Here is a 16,178-nt window from a genome sequence, read left to right as displayed (position 1 = left end):
CAGACTGCCAGAAGAATGAAAGAATCCATTTTAGAATAAATATCAGAATGTTCCTTAGAAGCGAAGATGGTGAGACTTCGGCTTGTTCACTTTGGACACATCATCGGGAAAGAGCAATCTCTAGAAAAAGACATCATATTTGATCAGCAAAAATGACAGAAACCCTCAGTGAGAGAGCTGACACAATAACCGCAACAATGGACTCAAACACACCGATGATCACGAGAACGGCCCAGGACCAGGAAGTATTTCATTCCGTTATACGTAAGTTTGCCATGCACTGGAGCCAGCTCAACAGCAACTTACAATAACAACAACCACAACTTCATAAACAATTTACTACTAGTAATAGCGTAATATGAATAATATATGAAGCAACTTCAAGCAAACTGCAAAACATTTTACCAATATTACTTATTACACCTCTTAATCCTCGGGACGATGGAGTCACTGATATTTCCATATCATTCAGTGGTCCACATACTAATCTTTCAAGGCTCAGCTTTAAGCATTCCTTCTCCTAGATTCAACTCTTCTGCCTCCATCCAATTAGAAATAATCTCTTTCTTCCTATATTCTTACGACATTTTCTTACTACCTCTGTTATAATGTTTATCACAGTTTAGGGTATTATATTTATTTATGTTTACACTTAGCTTCTAGATAAAATTTCAAACACCTGGAAGACAGGTTCCAATCTGCTCGTCTTTGTGCGAGCTACCCCACCTTCCCCCACTCCTCCACTAGGAGTTTGCACCTGCCAAAAAGCCTTTTGCTGTCAATTCTGACTCATAGCAACCCTAAAGGACAGAGTAGAACTGCCCCCATAGGGTTTCCAAGGCTGTAATCTTTATGGAAGCTGACTGCCACATCTTTCTCCCACAAGTGGCTGGTGGGGTTCAAACCGCCAACTCTTGGTTAGCAGCTGAACTGTTAACCACTGTTCCACCAGGGCTCCTTGAGTTTGCACCTAGTTGGTATTTAATCATCATTTTTTTAATAAAATGTTTTAATGTGGTTGGTAGTTTCACTTAAAAAAAAAAAAATTGCCATCTAGTTGATTTCCACTCATATTGCCAAAACCAAACCTAATTCCAACTCATAGTGACCCTACAGTTAGATATTAACTATATTGCTATTTATTTGCTGATCCCCAAAGCAACATAATTATGTTCCCACCCCATCCCTTATAAAAACATATGGCTATCTACCATGGATACCACAGCCATATTTAGTGTGTGCCTTTCTCTCAGCCACACAGGCCATTCCGTCCTGTAGTTATGCTGTCTGTGGTAAGTGGCAAGTGGTGCTTTTCCCTAGTGAGATGGAAGTCAATAGGCTGTATTTTACTGTGACAGCTGGGCCATTTGACTTGAGCCTTATTACACTTGATGGTTACCTTTAGGGAATGTCTTTTTCAATTGTTTATTTTCCAAGCCTTTTGTGGGTTCAAACTACAGAAAACAAAAGAGGAACACTGAATTTACTAATGCGCACCCAGAATATGGAAAGCACTTTATCAAACGTAAAAGATAAGGGCCCAAGCAGATATTTCAGTCTAATGAAATCCACAGATATTTACTGAATAACAGTTAGGTACGAGGTCTTAGGCTAAACTGTATGAGAATGATACAAGCGTGAATAAACTCTAACAGTCCACTCATGAAAGTGGGAGTTATACTTAGGAAATAATAAATACACATGTGAAAAAAAATGAAATTATCTAAATTACTTAAAATGAAAGGCAATACTGTTAAAAAAAAAAAAAAAAAGAAAGAAAGAAAAAGCCAAAAATACTCAATTTGGGCAAGGGTTAAGTAAGGGTACTCATTTCAGGAAGGCAACCGGGCTGTACTTATCAAGACATTTGTGAGGCACCAGTGGTTCTGTGGTAGAATTCTTGCCTTCCATGCAGCAGGCCAATGCACCTCACGCAGTCACTTCACTACCCGTCTACCAGTGGAGGCTTGTGTGTTGCTGTGATGCTGAATCGGTTTTAGCAGAGCTTTCAGACTAAAGCTACGAAGAAAGGTCTGGCAATCTGCTTCTAAGAATCTGCCAATGTAAACCCTATACATCACAACGGTCTGACCCACAACTGACCATGGGAATGGTGCAGGACCAAGTAATATTTCATTCCATAGTGCATGGGGTTGTCATGAGTCAGAGTCTGACCAAGGGAAGCTAACAACAAAACAAGATATTTATTGATTTTTTCATTGGGAGTACTATTGGTATTTCAGGCAAAACAATATTATGCAGGTCTGTAGTAAGCATTTTCAGAGATTTAGTATCCTTGAACCTGGGACAGCATCATTGTGACAATCAAAAATTTGTATTTCCAAATGCCCCTAGGTTATTTCCCTCAGTTGTGACTATCAGTCAGAATAGGTACAGTAACAAACAATTTCAAATCTAAGGGACTTAATACAACAAAAGCCTATTTCTTTCTCATCCTACATATCCAAAGCAGGTCAAGAGGAGTATTCTGCTCATTATAATTAGCAGGGACCAAGGCTGGGTGGGACAAATGGTTAAGCATTCAACTATTAACTGAAAGGTTCGGCACCCACCCAAAAGCACCTTGGAAGACAAGCCTGGCAATCTGCTGCCAAAAGGTGACAGCACACATGGGGTCACTATAAATCAGAATAGACTCAACAGCTACTAACAACAAGGCTTCAAAACTGCACCATAATGTACACGATCTGCAATCACTATGTCAGGGGGCTCACACAAGGGTGTGTTGGAGAGAAGAGACAACAGGCGAAGACACTGCAGCTGCAGATATCAAGAAAAAAACAACAACTCATTTCCATTGAGTTGATTCTGACTGATAGCAACCCTATAAGACGGTGTAGAAAATACCCCATAGGGTTTCCAAGGAGAGATGGTGGATTCCAACTGCTGACCTTTCGGTTAGCAGTTGAGCTCAACCAAATACAATTCTTGAATGTGGGAAGCACACCTTGAGATGTAAAACCTAAATCCCTAGATTCCATAGACCTAGTTTTGTTCCATAAAGAAAAGAATGTAGCACTAAGCAAGAAGACCTATCAAGAAACAAAAAGCCAACCATCTCTGTGGTAGTAGGTAAAACAAAAAAAAAAAGACTGAATTGGAAAATCCCAAAAGCTTCCTCTTCTGTTAAACTTAGGGGAAGAGATGACTGAATGAATTCACACAACAATTCCTGAACCACTACGATAACCCTGTGCCTAGCACTTGGCTCCATCTCAGTTCTAATGTAGACCTTCTTCTAGCTGGGAAAACTCGTCCTTTCAAGATGCATTAAAAAAGAAAGAAGAAGAAATAAAACAGGATTACACTAAGAAAAAAAGTAAAGAATGGAAAAGAAACAAGAAAAATAAATGGTTGATTCACTGTAGCACTCAGAAAAATACTGTCACGGAACATATAAAAATATGACCAAACATTTTTCCCTGGATCTCAAAAACTTAATGAAGCAATCAACTCGATGAAGCAAGAGCTCGAAGTACAAGTATCTTAGAGAACTGGGGAAGATAGAACATGAGCTAAAGAAAAACAGTGGAAGAAAAATGAAACCATCACATTTTTAAGGATAAAAGTGTAAGCATAGTAAGGAACAGGATAAAAATAATAAAAGAAAACAGATGAAAAGGATCCATGAAAAAATAAAAGGTACAACAAGATATATAATTGCTATCCTTGAAGAAAAATAAACAAATATGTAAAGGGCAGGCCTGTATTGGCAAGAGGGCAAAAGGGAGAAGTGATGTAGAGATTACTCCATGAGACCACATAGGTTCCCAGGGCACAGGAGAGAGACTACAGCACGTCACTCTCCCCTGGCGCTCCCCTTCATGTGCAGCAATGCTGCATCCTACTGTTTTTGAGCTACCGTCCGCCCCAAGTTCTATGCAAGTAATGGAAGATTCCGCAAACATACTTATAAACAAAGTAGAATAGACTGTTACCTGCTGGGAAATATGCAGAGGCTATTTCTTGCCACAAAAAGGCAGACATCTTTACGAATCCATGAGCTGACATGGTCTGAACATACCCATTTATTATGGGAATTAGAAAGAGGTTGTCACAGGAAGCAGCTCATGCCCACTCAGGGGAGATGGAAAAGGCAAACACACATGAAAGAATGAAAGTTCAGCAGGACATGGACAAAGATGTAGCTCATCTTCAGGCATCTCCCAACCATCTACTGTAGAATTTAAAAGCCCAAGTCCCTTTCTTTCTCTGAAATAGAAGCCCTTCACAGACATACACCCGCAGAAATTTAGGGGGCCTTTTACAGGCACCTGTTTTTTACTTCAAAAACAGAATGAGCCAGCAGAGCCACGCACTGGCTACAAAGCCCCAAAACATGATCAAACACTTATAAACAAGCAGATAACGAAAACCGTCTCTCTGAAGAGGCATGTAGAGTTCCTTGTGGCCCAGAATGAGTAAGGAAAGAAAATAAACAAGAAAAACTGGAAGGCTAGTCTTAAAAAATGGAGCCATATGTAGATGCTGATTTTGTAGGGAAAAAAATCAGAGTTATAGAACATGCCATCACATTTAAAAACGTCGACAACCTCATCAACCTGGAAAAAGTTCACGGCAAATAAAGAGAAATTCAAGGACATGCCAACACCCAATCTTCTTTCCTTGAATTTCCATCTCTAGAAATTCCTCTCTTGGAGGTCCTTGAGAATATCCTGGAAGATCTTTAAATAAAACAGAAGACTATGTGAGAGTAAAGGAGGAGAAATAATATAGTTTACACACAACAACAAAAACACACTGACCACCACCAAGGACAATCCCGGAAGTCAATCATTTGTTGGCACTTCAGGCGAAGAGGCAGGTCCACGGTTTAGGAAACAGTCACTGTGAAATATACAGCATATCTGATTTGCTGACTCAAGCCAAAGATTCTAGACTTCCTGAACTCTCAGAGATGCAGTTTATTCTACTACTAACCAAATGGCTATCTGGAATACCTTTTTCAAGAAACAATTATTTTTATTTTTTCAAGGTAATAAGTGTATAAAAATATGCTTCATGTAATGCAATTAATTTGTAATGTCATAACATACAACACAACACCAAATTTTAATAGGAAAGCCTAGGGTTCCTTGTATGCATTTGCTATGCAAATTTTATTAATTCATATGAGGTGTGTAGGTTACATACTTTTTTACATGAAACTGTAAGAACCACACTTTGTCCTACTTTGACATAAACATAACCTTAAAACACAGCTTAAATTTCTGTTTTATAATGAAAGAAACAAATTATTAGTTTTGCTCTTTGCCTTAATTATCAGTTTACATAATTAATCAAGGTGTTTTGTAAATTTAACTTCTGTTGTTTGTTATATAGTACATTAATTAAAAATATCCAAAGAATTATCCTTTTGCCTCTAATTATGAATGAGTAGGACTAATATTTGTGGACCGTATTTGTATATAAGAAATCAAAAAATAATTGTGTGTTTTCTTTTTAATATGCAATTCAGGTACACATATCCCTGAAATAATATATTAAAAGAAAGGGCATCCCTTATGCCTGGAAAAACTGAACTAGAGTAGTCAATAAAGATACATATACTACCTAGAAAAGATGTTATTAGACTTCAATAGTTAAAGAAAAAAAGAAGTGAGGGAAGAAAAAAGATAGAAAGGAAGGAAGGAATAGAGAAAGAAACAAAGATGAAAAGAAAGGACAGGACAAAACAAGAATCATCTGGGCATCTGGGCAAAAAGATCTAGTCACTTACACTGAAGAATAAATTGGTCTAGCTTCATAATTCATTCAATGTCAAAAAATTGCAGAGAAACATCAAATCCTTCAGAAAGAAAGTGTTGTCTCAAGAATATATTTTCCTATCTTAGTCTAGGCTCCGTAGAATGTAGAGTCCGAGACAAAGGCTCAACCCTTTCATCATCACTGGGATATACATACAGTTGCCAACCTGCATTTTCTGCCTCTCAGGTTTCTTGGGAGGCTACTTTCCCCACTAAAAGTATTTGCAGCCCTCCAGTGGAATTTGGGTAATGGTGAAAAATGAAACAAACATTTGTTGGTGCAAAATAGCTGGGGTAGAAAGTTTATGTATGAGGCAGTGCATCCAGGAAGTGTGACTGGGTCAAACTTTTGTTTCTTTTGGCTTTTGTACAGCTAAATAAGCCTTATAAGCGTATTTGTATTTGTCTGTGTGATATTTGGAGCCCTGGTGGTGCAGTGGTTAAGAGATTGGCTGCTAACCAAAACACTGGATGTTTGAATCCACCAGCCACTCCTTGGAAACCCTCTGGGGCAGTTCTACTCTGTCCCATAGCATCACTATGAGTCAGAATCAGCTTGATGGCAATGGGTTCAGGTGTTCGGTTTGGTTATTTTTTGTGTCATATTTGGAAAATGAGAGGTGCCTGATATAACAAAATTGGAGGTGCCTGCAATAAATTGTGACTCCCAGGATCACTGGGGCAGATTTCATTCCACAAATCATGGTGCCAGGGTACCACTGGATCAATGGGAACATGTATTCCCATGTAGTAGTTCTCCAAAGGTATTACCAACCACAAATTTAGACACAGTCCATTAATCTGCATGCATGCATTCCACTACAGAAAACATACTCCATCAACAAAAAAATTCATAACACAGAGAAATTCAGTTATTAAAGGGTTTAATCAAGTTTACCGCATTAGTTTCCTGTGGCTGCAATAACAAATTATCACACACTTGGTGGTTTAAAACAAGAGAAATTTACTCTCTCACAATTCTGGAGGTCAGAAGTCCAAAGTCAGTTTCATTAACTTGAAACCAAGATGTCAGCAGGGCTATGCTCCCTCCCTCTGAAGACTCTAGGGGAGAATCCATTCCTCGCCTCTTCCAGTGTCTGGAGGCTGCCTGCATTCCTTGGCCTGTGGCCACATCACTCTAATCTCTAATATTGTGGTCACATTGCCTCCTTTTCTTCTGTATAATCTCCCTCTGCCTCTCTTACAAACACTTGAGATTACATTTAGGGCCCCACCAGGTAAGCCAGATAATTACTGCATCTCAAGATTCCTAATCACATCTGCAAAAGCCCTTTTCCCATCTAAGCTCCACAAGGATAATGAAGAAATTAAAGGAATAGTAAGAGACTACTCTGCTCAAGTCGATGCACATAAACTTGAAAATTAGTATGATGTAGATAAGATTTCAGAAACGTATAATTTACCAAAATTATTTCCAGCAGAAAATCTAAACTGATTTCTGAAGTATAAACAGGGAAAGATGTCAAAGAACCCCTCCTCCCCAAAATGTAATAATAAAGTACCTGAACTAGACAATTTCACGGAAGAATTCTACTAAAACTTTTAAAAAGCAGTTAATTCTAAGCCTTTAAACTGTTCCAGAGTGCAGAAAAAGAAATAATGCTCCCAAATTCTTTCTACGAAGTCATTATAAGAGTGATCCCCAAAATCAACAAGGATTGCACATAAAGAAAACTACCAAGCACATTTCAGAGAATAACAAGAATGCAATGACAATTCAGTATTAGGCCATATGGAAAGCAATAGCCTTCTTGTATTCAAACCACAAGATATAATAGAAGGAAAACCCTCATTTCGAATAGCAACACAAACGTGAAAATGTCTATAAGGAAATCCATGCAATCATTATGAGGACGGCTTTAAAATGCTACAGAAGGAACACAAAAGAAGATATGAACAAAAGGAAAAACATTCCACATCCTTGGATTGGATGACTCAGTATTACAAGGATGTCAATTTTTCCTAAATCAACCTACAATTTTACTACAAGTCTAATAATGATGTCAGCAGCACTTTGTTAGAATAACCAAGCTGAGTCAAAAGTTCATATGGAAAGATAAACAAGTAAAAATAGTCAAGAAATGTCTGCAAAAGAAGAGTAACAGAAGGAACCAGTCTTCACGTAGTACACATATTACAGAGTCTTGGTAATCAAAATAGTGTGATACTGGCCCATGAATAGATAGATATCAAGGAACAGAATATGAAGTTCAAGAATAGACATAAATATATATGGCATTTTAGTGAAGGTGGCATTACAAATAAATGGAGAAAAGATGGATTATTTAAGAAATAAGTGTAAAGAAAATTGGGTAACCTCTGAGAAAAGAAAATCGGATTCCATTCCTGACACCTAATAGCAGGATAAATTCCAAATGCATTAAGGTTTTAAGTGTTAAAAGAAAAAAAAAGTTCAAAATGGCAGGAGAAGCCATAGAATGTGAAAGATGTTTCTAATTATTACATGAAGCCCAGAGCTATAAAAGAAGAAAGATTGACAAATTTAACTACATGTTTAGGAAACATTCACGGTAAAAACTAGCAAAAGCCGAGTCAAAAGACAAATATCAATTTGAGGGAAAATGTGAACTTAACGCCACAGACAAAAGATCAATCTCCTTAATGTATAGTTTCTAGAAATCAATGAGAAAAAGACCATCCAATAGAAAAATGGGCAAAAGACATTGACAGTTCACAAAAAAGGAAATACGAATTGCCCTTAAACATACATTAATAACCTCACTCATAATAAGAAAGGGAATATTACACCAGTTTTCACCTATCAAATTAGCAAAGATCAAAAGTTCAGTAAGTCACCATTTGGAGAAATAGCATGGATAAGGAGTCATTCCGTACTCGTTGGTGAGACTGTAAATTGGCATTTGTATGGAGGGCAACTTGGCAATGTCCATCATATTTATGAATATCATATACTTCTAGAAATATACTCTAAGATAAACTCATATGTTTGTGAAATGATGGGTGCACAAGGTTATTTACTGTGGCACTGTTTGTAATACTCAAAGAGTGGAAGCAGCTTAAACGTTCATTAAAGTCCATCAATACAAGACCAGACGAGTATTAAAAAACCCAACCAAACCGTTGCCTTCAAGTTGATTCCAACACATAGCGACCCTATAGGACAGAGCAGAACTGCCACATAGGGTTTCCAAGGAGCGCCTAGTGGATTCCAACTGCCGACCTTTTGGTTAGCAGTCGAACCATTAATCACTGTACCACCAGGGTAGAGAATAGGACATCCATAAAATGGAATACTATGGAGCCATGCAAAACCACAAAGAAGCTCTTTACATACTAACTGATATGGAAATCTCTAAAATCATTAGAGGAAAGAATACAAACATACACAAAAACAACTCTGAAAAATCACAAAAGAAACTGTTAACTGGTTGCATTAGGGAAGAGGAACTGGGTGAGAAGAGGAAGTATGAAGGAAATTTTTTAGCAAATACCCTTTTACATCTTTTGTATTTTTTCAATTTATAAATAAATAGGGTTGACCTCCTCCTCCTATTTCCTTTCCCAAAGATGTACACGTCTTCTTTCAAATACAGCTTTGCTTACTTTCCCAGGCCTCTACGCTTACTTAACTTTAGACCATTCTGTTTCATTCACCTCAAGAGGTGTCTTAAGGTTTCCAATAATTTTCTAATCAAAATCTTGTTAGTCTACTTCAAGTTCAATATGTGCTATGTGCCATTTTAGGAGATGGGTTCCACTGAAGCCACTGTTGAAATCTGGAGGCATGTCACAATAAAATGGAGTCCGTGAGTGCCGCAAATGTTTAAAAGCTTGACTGTAAACCGAAAGGTTCGAGTTACAAGTCCACCCAGAGGTGCCTCAGAAGAAAGGCCTGGTGATCTAGTTCCAAAAAATCAAACCTTGAAAACCCTATGAAGCACATTCTATTTTCACACACATGGCATTGCCATGAGTTGGAATTGGCTCCACAGCAACCGGATTATCACAATAAAATAACGACAAAGCTTGAATCATTCATGCGAGGCAATCGTAAGAGGACAAACGTACCTTTTGCAGAGTACTTTCAAGAGACTGAGGTTAAAATAAAATCTTGCCTTGTATTTGTAATGTGTTGAGGGCTACTTTAATATTATTTGGAGAATTAAGCATATCCTCTCTTGGAATTCTTAACTGTGAGAAGTGTGCTAAAGAAGGTAAGCCTTTAGATAAATCAAGAGTGACTAAAGTTTTATCTCAAACAACCATGGTCTCCTTGGAGATGTACAAGCCCATTTTTTGAGATGTGAGATAATACTGGAATTTCTATTTATATTATTTTATCTTATTCTTATAATCTATAAGTTAGTATATTAATACATGATTTATAATTAATAAATTAGCATGCACAAATGCTAGTATGCGCTCAATCTTATTTTATTCACAGGAGGGGATAATCTAAAAATGTTTATGACCACTACCAAAGGATAATTTTTTTTTTTCACATAAGGAGGAATTTCATGAGCTACAGAATGTTCTCACCAGGCACAGTAAGAAGCAGCAGCCATAAATTATGAATTTTTAAATGAAATATTATTGAATATAGCACTTGGCAAAATGCTATCTAAAGAAAGATTCCTAACAAATAATAGGATTTCCAAGTTAGACAAAAAACTCAGAGATCATCTAGTCCAAATCTCCTTATTTTAGACACGAAGTAACTGAGGATCAGGGAAAACAAATATTTTTTCCAAGTCACATACCTGGCTCATAGTGATAGAACCAGGTATAACAACAACAAAAAAAAAAAAACCCACTGCCGTCAAGTCCATTCCAACTCATAGTGACTCTATAGGACAGGTTAAAACTGCCCCACAGCTTTTCCAAGGATCGCCTGGGGGATTCGAACTGCCAACCTTTTGGTTAGCAGCCATAGTTCTTAAACACTACGCCACCAGGGTTTCCAGAACTCTGTCTTAGTCATCTAGTGCAACTATAACAGAAATACCGTAAGTAGATGGTTTTAACAAAGAGAAATTTATTTCTTCACAGTAAAGTAGGCTAAAAGTTTGAATTCAGGGTGTCAGCTGCAGGGGAAGGCTTTCTCTCTCTGTCGGCCTTCTCATCAATCTTTCCCTGGACTACTAGCTTCTCCTCCACACAGGGACCCTGGGTCCAAAGGACACACACTGCTCCCGGCACTGCTTTCTTGGTGGTATGAGGTCCCCTACTCTCTGCTTGCTTTCCTTTCCTTTTACCTCTTGTAAGATAAAAGGTGGTGCAGGCCACACCCCAGGGAAACTCCCTTTACTTTGGATCAGTGATGTGACCTTAGTAAGGGTATTACAATCCCAACCTAATACTCTTTAACATAAAATTACAATCACAAAATAGAGGACAACCATACAGGGCCTAACCAAATTGATGCATATTTTAGGGGGACACAATTCAATCCATTACACAGATATAGAACCCAAATTTCTCAAACATCTGTCTTTATACTATACAACATATGGATATGCCTGTGAATAATGAAATGGGGAGGATCTTTGAAATTAAGTAGTACACCAACCCAATATTCTCACCACTTTTCTATTTACCCATGTCTTTTTATTCTTACCTTTTTTTAACCTTCCCAAAATCACACCCCATTTTAGAAAGTGCAATAGGGAATTTATTTTTATCATGTTAATTTCTCAAGCCAATCTAATGGGAATAATTGCAAACTAGATGTAAGTTCTGTTTTTTCCCATCTCCTCTAGCAGAAACAGATTCCTGAACCCTAAATGCCTTTCTCACCGGTAATCCTCTGAGAAAAAAAAAAAAAAATTTTTTTTTTTTTCACACCAGCAAAAGAACTAGGGATTAGACCCAAAGAAAATGAAAGGTGAAATGAGCTAGGGGTGGATGATAAAGAAGTTGAATTGCAAGGACACAATCAGAATTGAAAGGCCATACTTAGGGGATAAGAATGTAAACCTGCGAGAACAGATCCTTATTAACTTCTCAAACCCATCAGTCTGATTTTGGTTTGAATTTTCTCCAGGGCTCTAAAAGCAAAAACAATACCATGAACATGACCAAACTGGGAGCATATCTTTAAAAAAGAAGTTAAAGAGAAATTGAAGGCATTTATCCAGATAATTCAAACTATGTTTCAACGCCGTGATTACATTTGTGTAGACCATTCATAAAATGTACAGCTAGTGTTTGACTCTATTCAAGCAGAGACATTAGTTAAAACAATGGGCCATCAAGTCATTCCGACTCACAGCAATCCTATAAGACAGAATAGAGCTTCCCCGTATGATTCCCAGGCTAGTAACTTTACAGGAAACAGATCACCAGGTCTCTTCTCCCGGGGAGAGGTTGGTGGCTTTGAACTACTGACCTTTCAGTTAGCAGCCAAGAGGCTTAACCTGGGCCACCAGGGCTCCTTGCCATACATGTAACTGAATTATACCTACCAGGTTGGGCTGTTTGGAAGGTTAAAAGGCAAAATGCTGATAATCGCTTAGCAAAGTGTCTAGTACATGATTAAAATAGAAAAAAAAAAATTTTTTTTTTTAAGTACATGATTAAGCACATATAAAAATGAACACTTTTGAGTCACTCACCTCCAGAGGGGTGAGGTGACTTGCCCAAGGTCTCATATTTTGAGCTAGCCAGGAAATTTAGAAACCCAGACTTCTCCTCCAAGGAGACTGAGAGTGAGACAATTAGGGAGTTGGCCAAGTCAGAATGCTTGAGATATGGAGCCTCTGGCAGTGGGTTTGGACAGAGCCAAACCCACCCCTGCGCATGACCTCCATTTTTTTTTTTTCCTTCCCAGCCAAACAGGAACTACATTTCCCATCGGCCCTGAGGCAGCTTCCGGCGCAGCACGCCGGCGCTCTGCTTTCCGGCCACAGCTTTTACGTTAGTTGAGTCCGAAGGCTTATACGGCTGAGGCAAAAGTTTCCTGAACATGGGTTCTGAGGTGTCCCGGCCTCTGGACCGGGGCAAGGTCGCTGAGCCCCCTGAGGTTACTGCTCCCGCCAAACCCGCGCCCCTCTCCGTACCCGGAGCGCCGACCCCTTCGGCGCAAGGCCAGCTCTTTAATAACTGCTGGAGCTGCCGGGTGCTCTCTGGGTCGGGGCTGATCGGGGCGGGGTTGTACGTGTACGCTGTGGCGCGAAGGCCCATGAAGCTCGGATATGCCCCAGGTCCACTCAATATTACACAGATGGTCGTCGGCATCAGTGAGAATCGGGGCACGGCCACGTGGACTTGGGGGTGGTGGGGGCACCCCAAACGGTGTGCGCAAGGGGGAAGGTTGTTGAAACGGCTTTCTTTTTCTTTAATTTCAATAATATTAAAAACTCGTCTTAGTTTCTATTTAATCTTTATGTCAGCTATTAGAGCATTAAAGTGAGATCACGGTATTCCCATTTTACTGCTGAACAAACCAAGTCCAGAGTTTATCCTGTTCAAGGTCGGGCAGGCAAGAAATGACAGCCGAGTTTTGAGCCTAGGTTTATCTGGAACCAAAGCCCATGCGCCTTCTGCAAACCCTGAAGAAAGCCTAAACGAGGACACTTTGCCTTGGTTTAAGAGCTTGGGATCTAAAGTCAGATCTTAGACGTGGTTTCAAAGCCCTCTTTGGTACGCTGCTGGGAAATGGGGCCCAGAGTCCTTATCCGCAGCAATCTTGAGTGATTGTCACGAATTCTAAAAAGTAGTGATTCAAGCCAGTTGTCTGAGTAGATTTTTAGGTTTCAGATTTCTTACTGTCTTAACCAGGCTGCTGAGATAACATCCTTTTGTTAAATTCCTTTCTTGCTTGGAGAAGAAGTATCAGGATGTTTTTTCCCTTAACTTTTTAACTTTTAGTTTCAGTTTCTTCTTGTGTAAGAAAGAGATGATGGTAACTATACCTTCCAGCAGTATCGTGAGGGTTAAATGAGGCGGCATAGGTGAAAGCACTTTGTGCACTAAGGTGCAGCATGCATGTCAGTTACTGGTTCGTTTGTTTCCTAGGCATTGCAACTTGGGGTATAGTCATCATGGCGTACCCCAAAGGGAAGGAGTACCGTGTTGATTGAAAATACCACCAGTGAATTTGTCATCTCCTGTATCCGTCCTCAGGACACACAGCGAGCATGGGGCTTATGGATGTGTATGGACAGACACATGGACAGACTTCAGGCCTGCAGATACTACAAGAGTGAAAAGACAAAGTATGAGTTCTCACTCTTTGGCCAGGAGTGTTTGTGGCCTTCCTCAGGCTCTACAGGGACCAATAAATTCCTCAAAAGAGAGCAGATTGTGTGCCTTACCTGAGGAAGGATAGATAGTTTAAAAAAGAGAAAATGAAATAAACTTTTTTAAACAGTTCTTTTTGCTTCGCACATAATTGGGTCAACACCTACTACCAACATAACCATGGCTAGGTGCCATGCAATAGGCAGAAGCATATGAAGCTTCCTATCTGTGCCCTGCTCATGCTTTGCAAGGCAGTTGCAAATCCATCACCTTATGAGAGCTTTGTAGCTACTCCCACATTGTCTTATTGAAAGTGAGCCTTAAAACACAGTCCAGGTAATTTGTGTAGAGTAATTCAGCAAGTTAGCGATGGAACGAGGACTGGCACTTGAGTTTCCTGGTCTTACAGAACTGGGATGGTGCCAAGGAGGCAAAACTTACCCTTATGAAACAGAAAATCATAAAAGTCAGCCTACACTAAAAGACTTAAGTGCCAAAATATTTGAGAGAGATTTGAAACCTCTTATAATAATTTTTTTTTTTAAAAAGGCCACGTTGGTTCTTTTTCTACAAGCACTAGAAATGTTTCTCTGATGGAATCGAGATGCTTTTCAGATAAGAACTGAAAACTTGACAGTTCTAAGTGAAGCCTGTGCTTCTGCCAGTCTTTTTTTTTTTTTTTCTTTCCCCTTTTGCTGAGATCCCATGGCTTCTCTCTAGAATTATATAGCCATCTTTCACAGCAGAGATACTCTTAAATTTAGCAGCCAATTATAGTGTAAGTTTCGAATGACATTGAGGAAGTAATACGTCTAGGGCTGTTACTTTTTTTCCTAAAATTATGTGGAAATGCCTAAGTCTATTAAGCCTCACAGATGGCATTAAGACCTTTGCATTGTCTACATGAGAGTTCATGGTACTGGTAGTGACACACACACACACACACACACACAGCAGTGGTGGTTCAGTGGTAGAATTCTTGCCTTCCATGCAGGAGACCTGGGTTCAACTCCCAGCCAGTGCACCTCATGCATAGCCACCACCGTTAGATCAGAGGAGGCTCCTAGTTTCTATGATGCTGAACAGGTGTCAACAAAGCTTCCAGACAGACAGACAAAGCAGAAAGCTGTGGTGATCTGCTTCTAAATATCAGTCAACGAAAACTGTAGCAATCACAACAGTCTGGTCTGAAACCGACCAGGAGGATGGCTCAGGACAGGGCAGCAGTGTTTCGTTCCATTGTGGGGGGGTTGCTGTGAGTCGGTGGCCGACCCGCTGGCAGCTAACAGCAACAGCATGTAGGTATGCAGTCGAGTAGGAAGACTTCAAACAGCCCAAAGTAGACAAGGTATTATTTATGTGGAATATACAATTCAGTTAATGCGGTTTTAGTGAATACAGAATTTTTAAGTGGAAAGGAATGAAAGCGGTGATGGAACGGAGTCTCCCACCCAAAGCAGAGTGCCTGTTGGAGGGTCTGTTCATCCCCTAAAAGACCTAGGAAGAAAAGTTGCTCCCTGCTTTAAAAGGCACACCATTCTGTTATTGGAGAGCTTTGGTCTGAACATTTTGTTAGGTTAAACCAAAAATTCCTAAGTTTAACTTACTGGTCTTGGCTCGATCTGCTGGATAAACATAGAGCAACTCTTAAACTTACATATTGTAATATAATTTTAACATCTTAGAATTGTTATGAGTCTGTAAGCAAATACGCTTTTTCCACATAAACTTGCCTGCTCATGAGATGTTTTGCCAAAGTATGCTTGGTTCTCTCCAACTTGGAGCAATTGAACTGGGTAAAAGCAAAGTATTATTCTACCATGTATATAAGGCAACTAAGTGGTAATAAGCTGGAAAATTTTTTCAAAAGTCAGAATTTGTAGCTAAAAATTTTTTTTTTAAATGTATTCTTAAAATTGTTACAGTACCTGCCAGTATTAAACTAGACATCTTAGTTTGCTTTAGGGATGAGTGTGATCTTCACAGGTTTCAGAGAGAGGAGAGCCAAAGTCCTGCAATGCAGGAGGGGCACTTAGTGCCCCCATTGCCTTCCCTTTTGTCAGGGATGGAGCAGGGTGAGCAGGATATACAGGCTCAAGAATGAATGCATTATTACTCACTGATGTAAGGACACCAGCTGAAGGG

At 39.3% G+C, this 16,178-nt stretch overlaps 1 protein-coding gene and 1 non-coding gene across 2 annotated transcripts; both read left to right on the top strand.

The window, feature by feature from the left end:
• Positions 1-12,725: 12,725 nt before the first annotated feature.
• DMAC1 (distal membrane arm assembly component 1) lies at positions 12,726-14,518 on the top strand. The gene is made up of 2 exons (XM_049895776.1): positions 12,726-13,030; positions 13,809-14,518. The coding sequence occupies exons 1-2, from the start codon at positions 12,757-12,759 to the stop codon at positions 13,871-13,873; spliced, it is 339 nt and encodes a 112-aa protein (XP_049751733.1). The 5' UTR covers positions 12,726-12,756; the 3' UTR covers positions 13,874-14,518.
• A 468-nt stretch (positions 14,519-14,986) lies between these two features.
• TRNAG-UCC (transfer RNA glycine (anticodon UCC)) lies at positions 14,987-15,057 on the top strand. The gene has a single exon. It is a non-coding gene; the product is annotated as a tRNA-Gly (tRNA).
• The last annotated feature ends 1,121 nt before the right edge of the window (positions 15,058-16,178 follow it).

Source organism: Elephas maximus, chromosome 9 (assembly GCF_024166365.1).
Source record: "Elephas maximus indicus isolate mEleMax1 chromosome 9, mEleMax1 primary haplotype, whole genome shotgun sequence".
Lineage (NCBI taxonomy): Eukaryota > Metazoa > Chordata > Mammalia > Proboscidea > Elephantidae > Elephas > Elephas maximus.
Note: the sequence above shows the minus strand (reverse complement) of the source record. Positions and strands in the feature narration are given on the sequence as shown.

Bases quoted from the DNA above. Each gene is read 5' to 3' on its own strand.
- DMAC1 (XM_049895776.1), top strand. From the start codon at position 12,757: ATGGGTTCTGAGGTGTCCCGGCCTCTGGACCGGGGCAAGGTCGCTGAG. The intron at 13,031-13,808 runs GTGAGAATCGGG...TTTGTTTCCTAG, and splicing joins ACAGATGGTCGTCGGCATCA to GCATTGCAACTTGGGGTATA.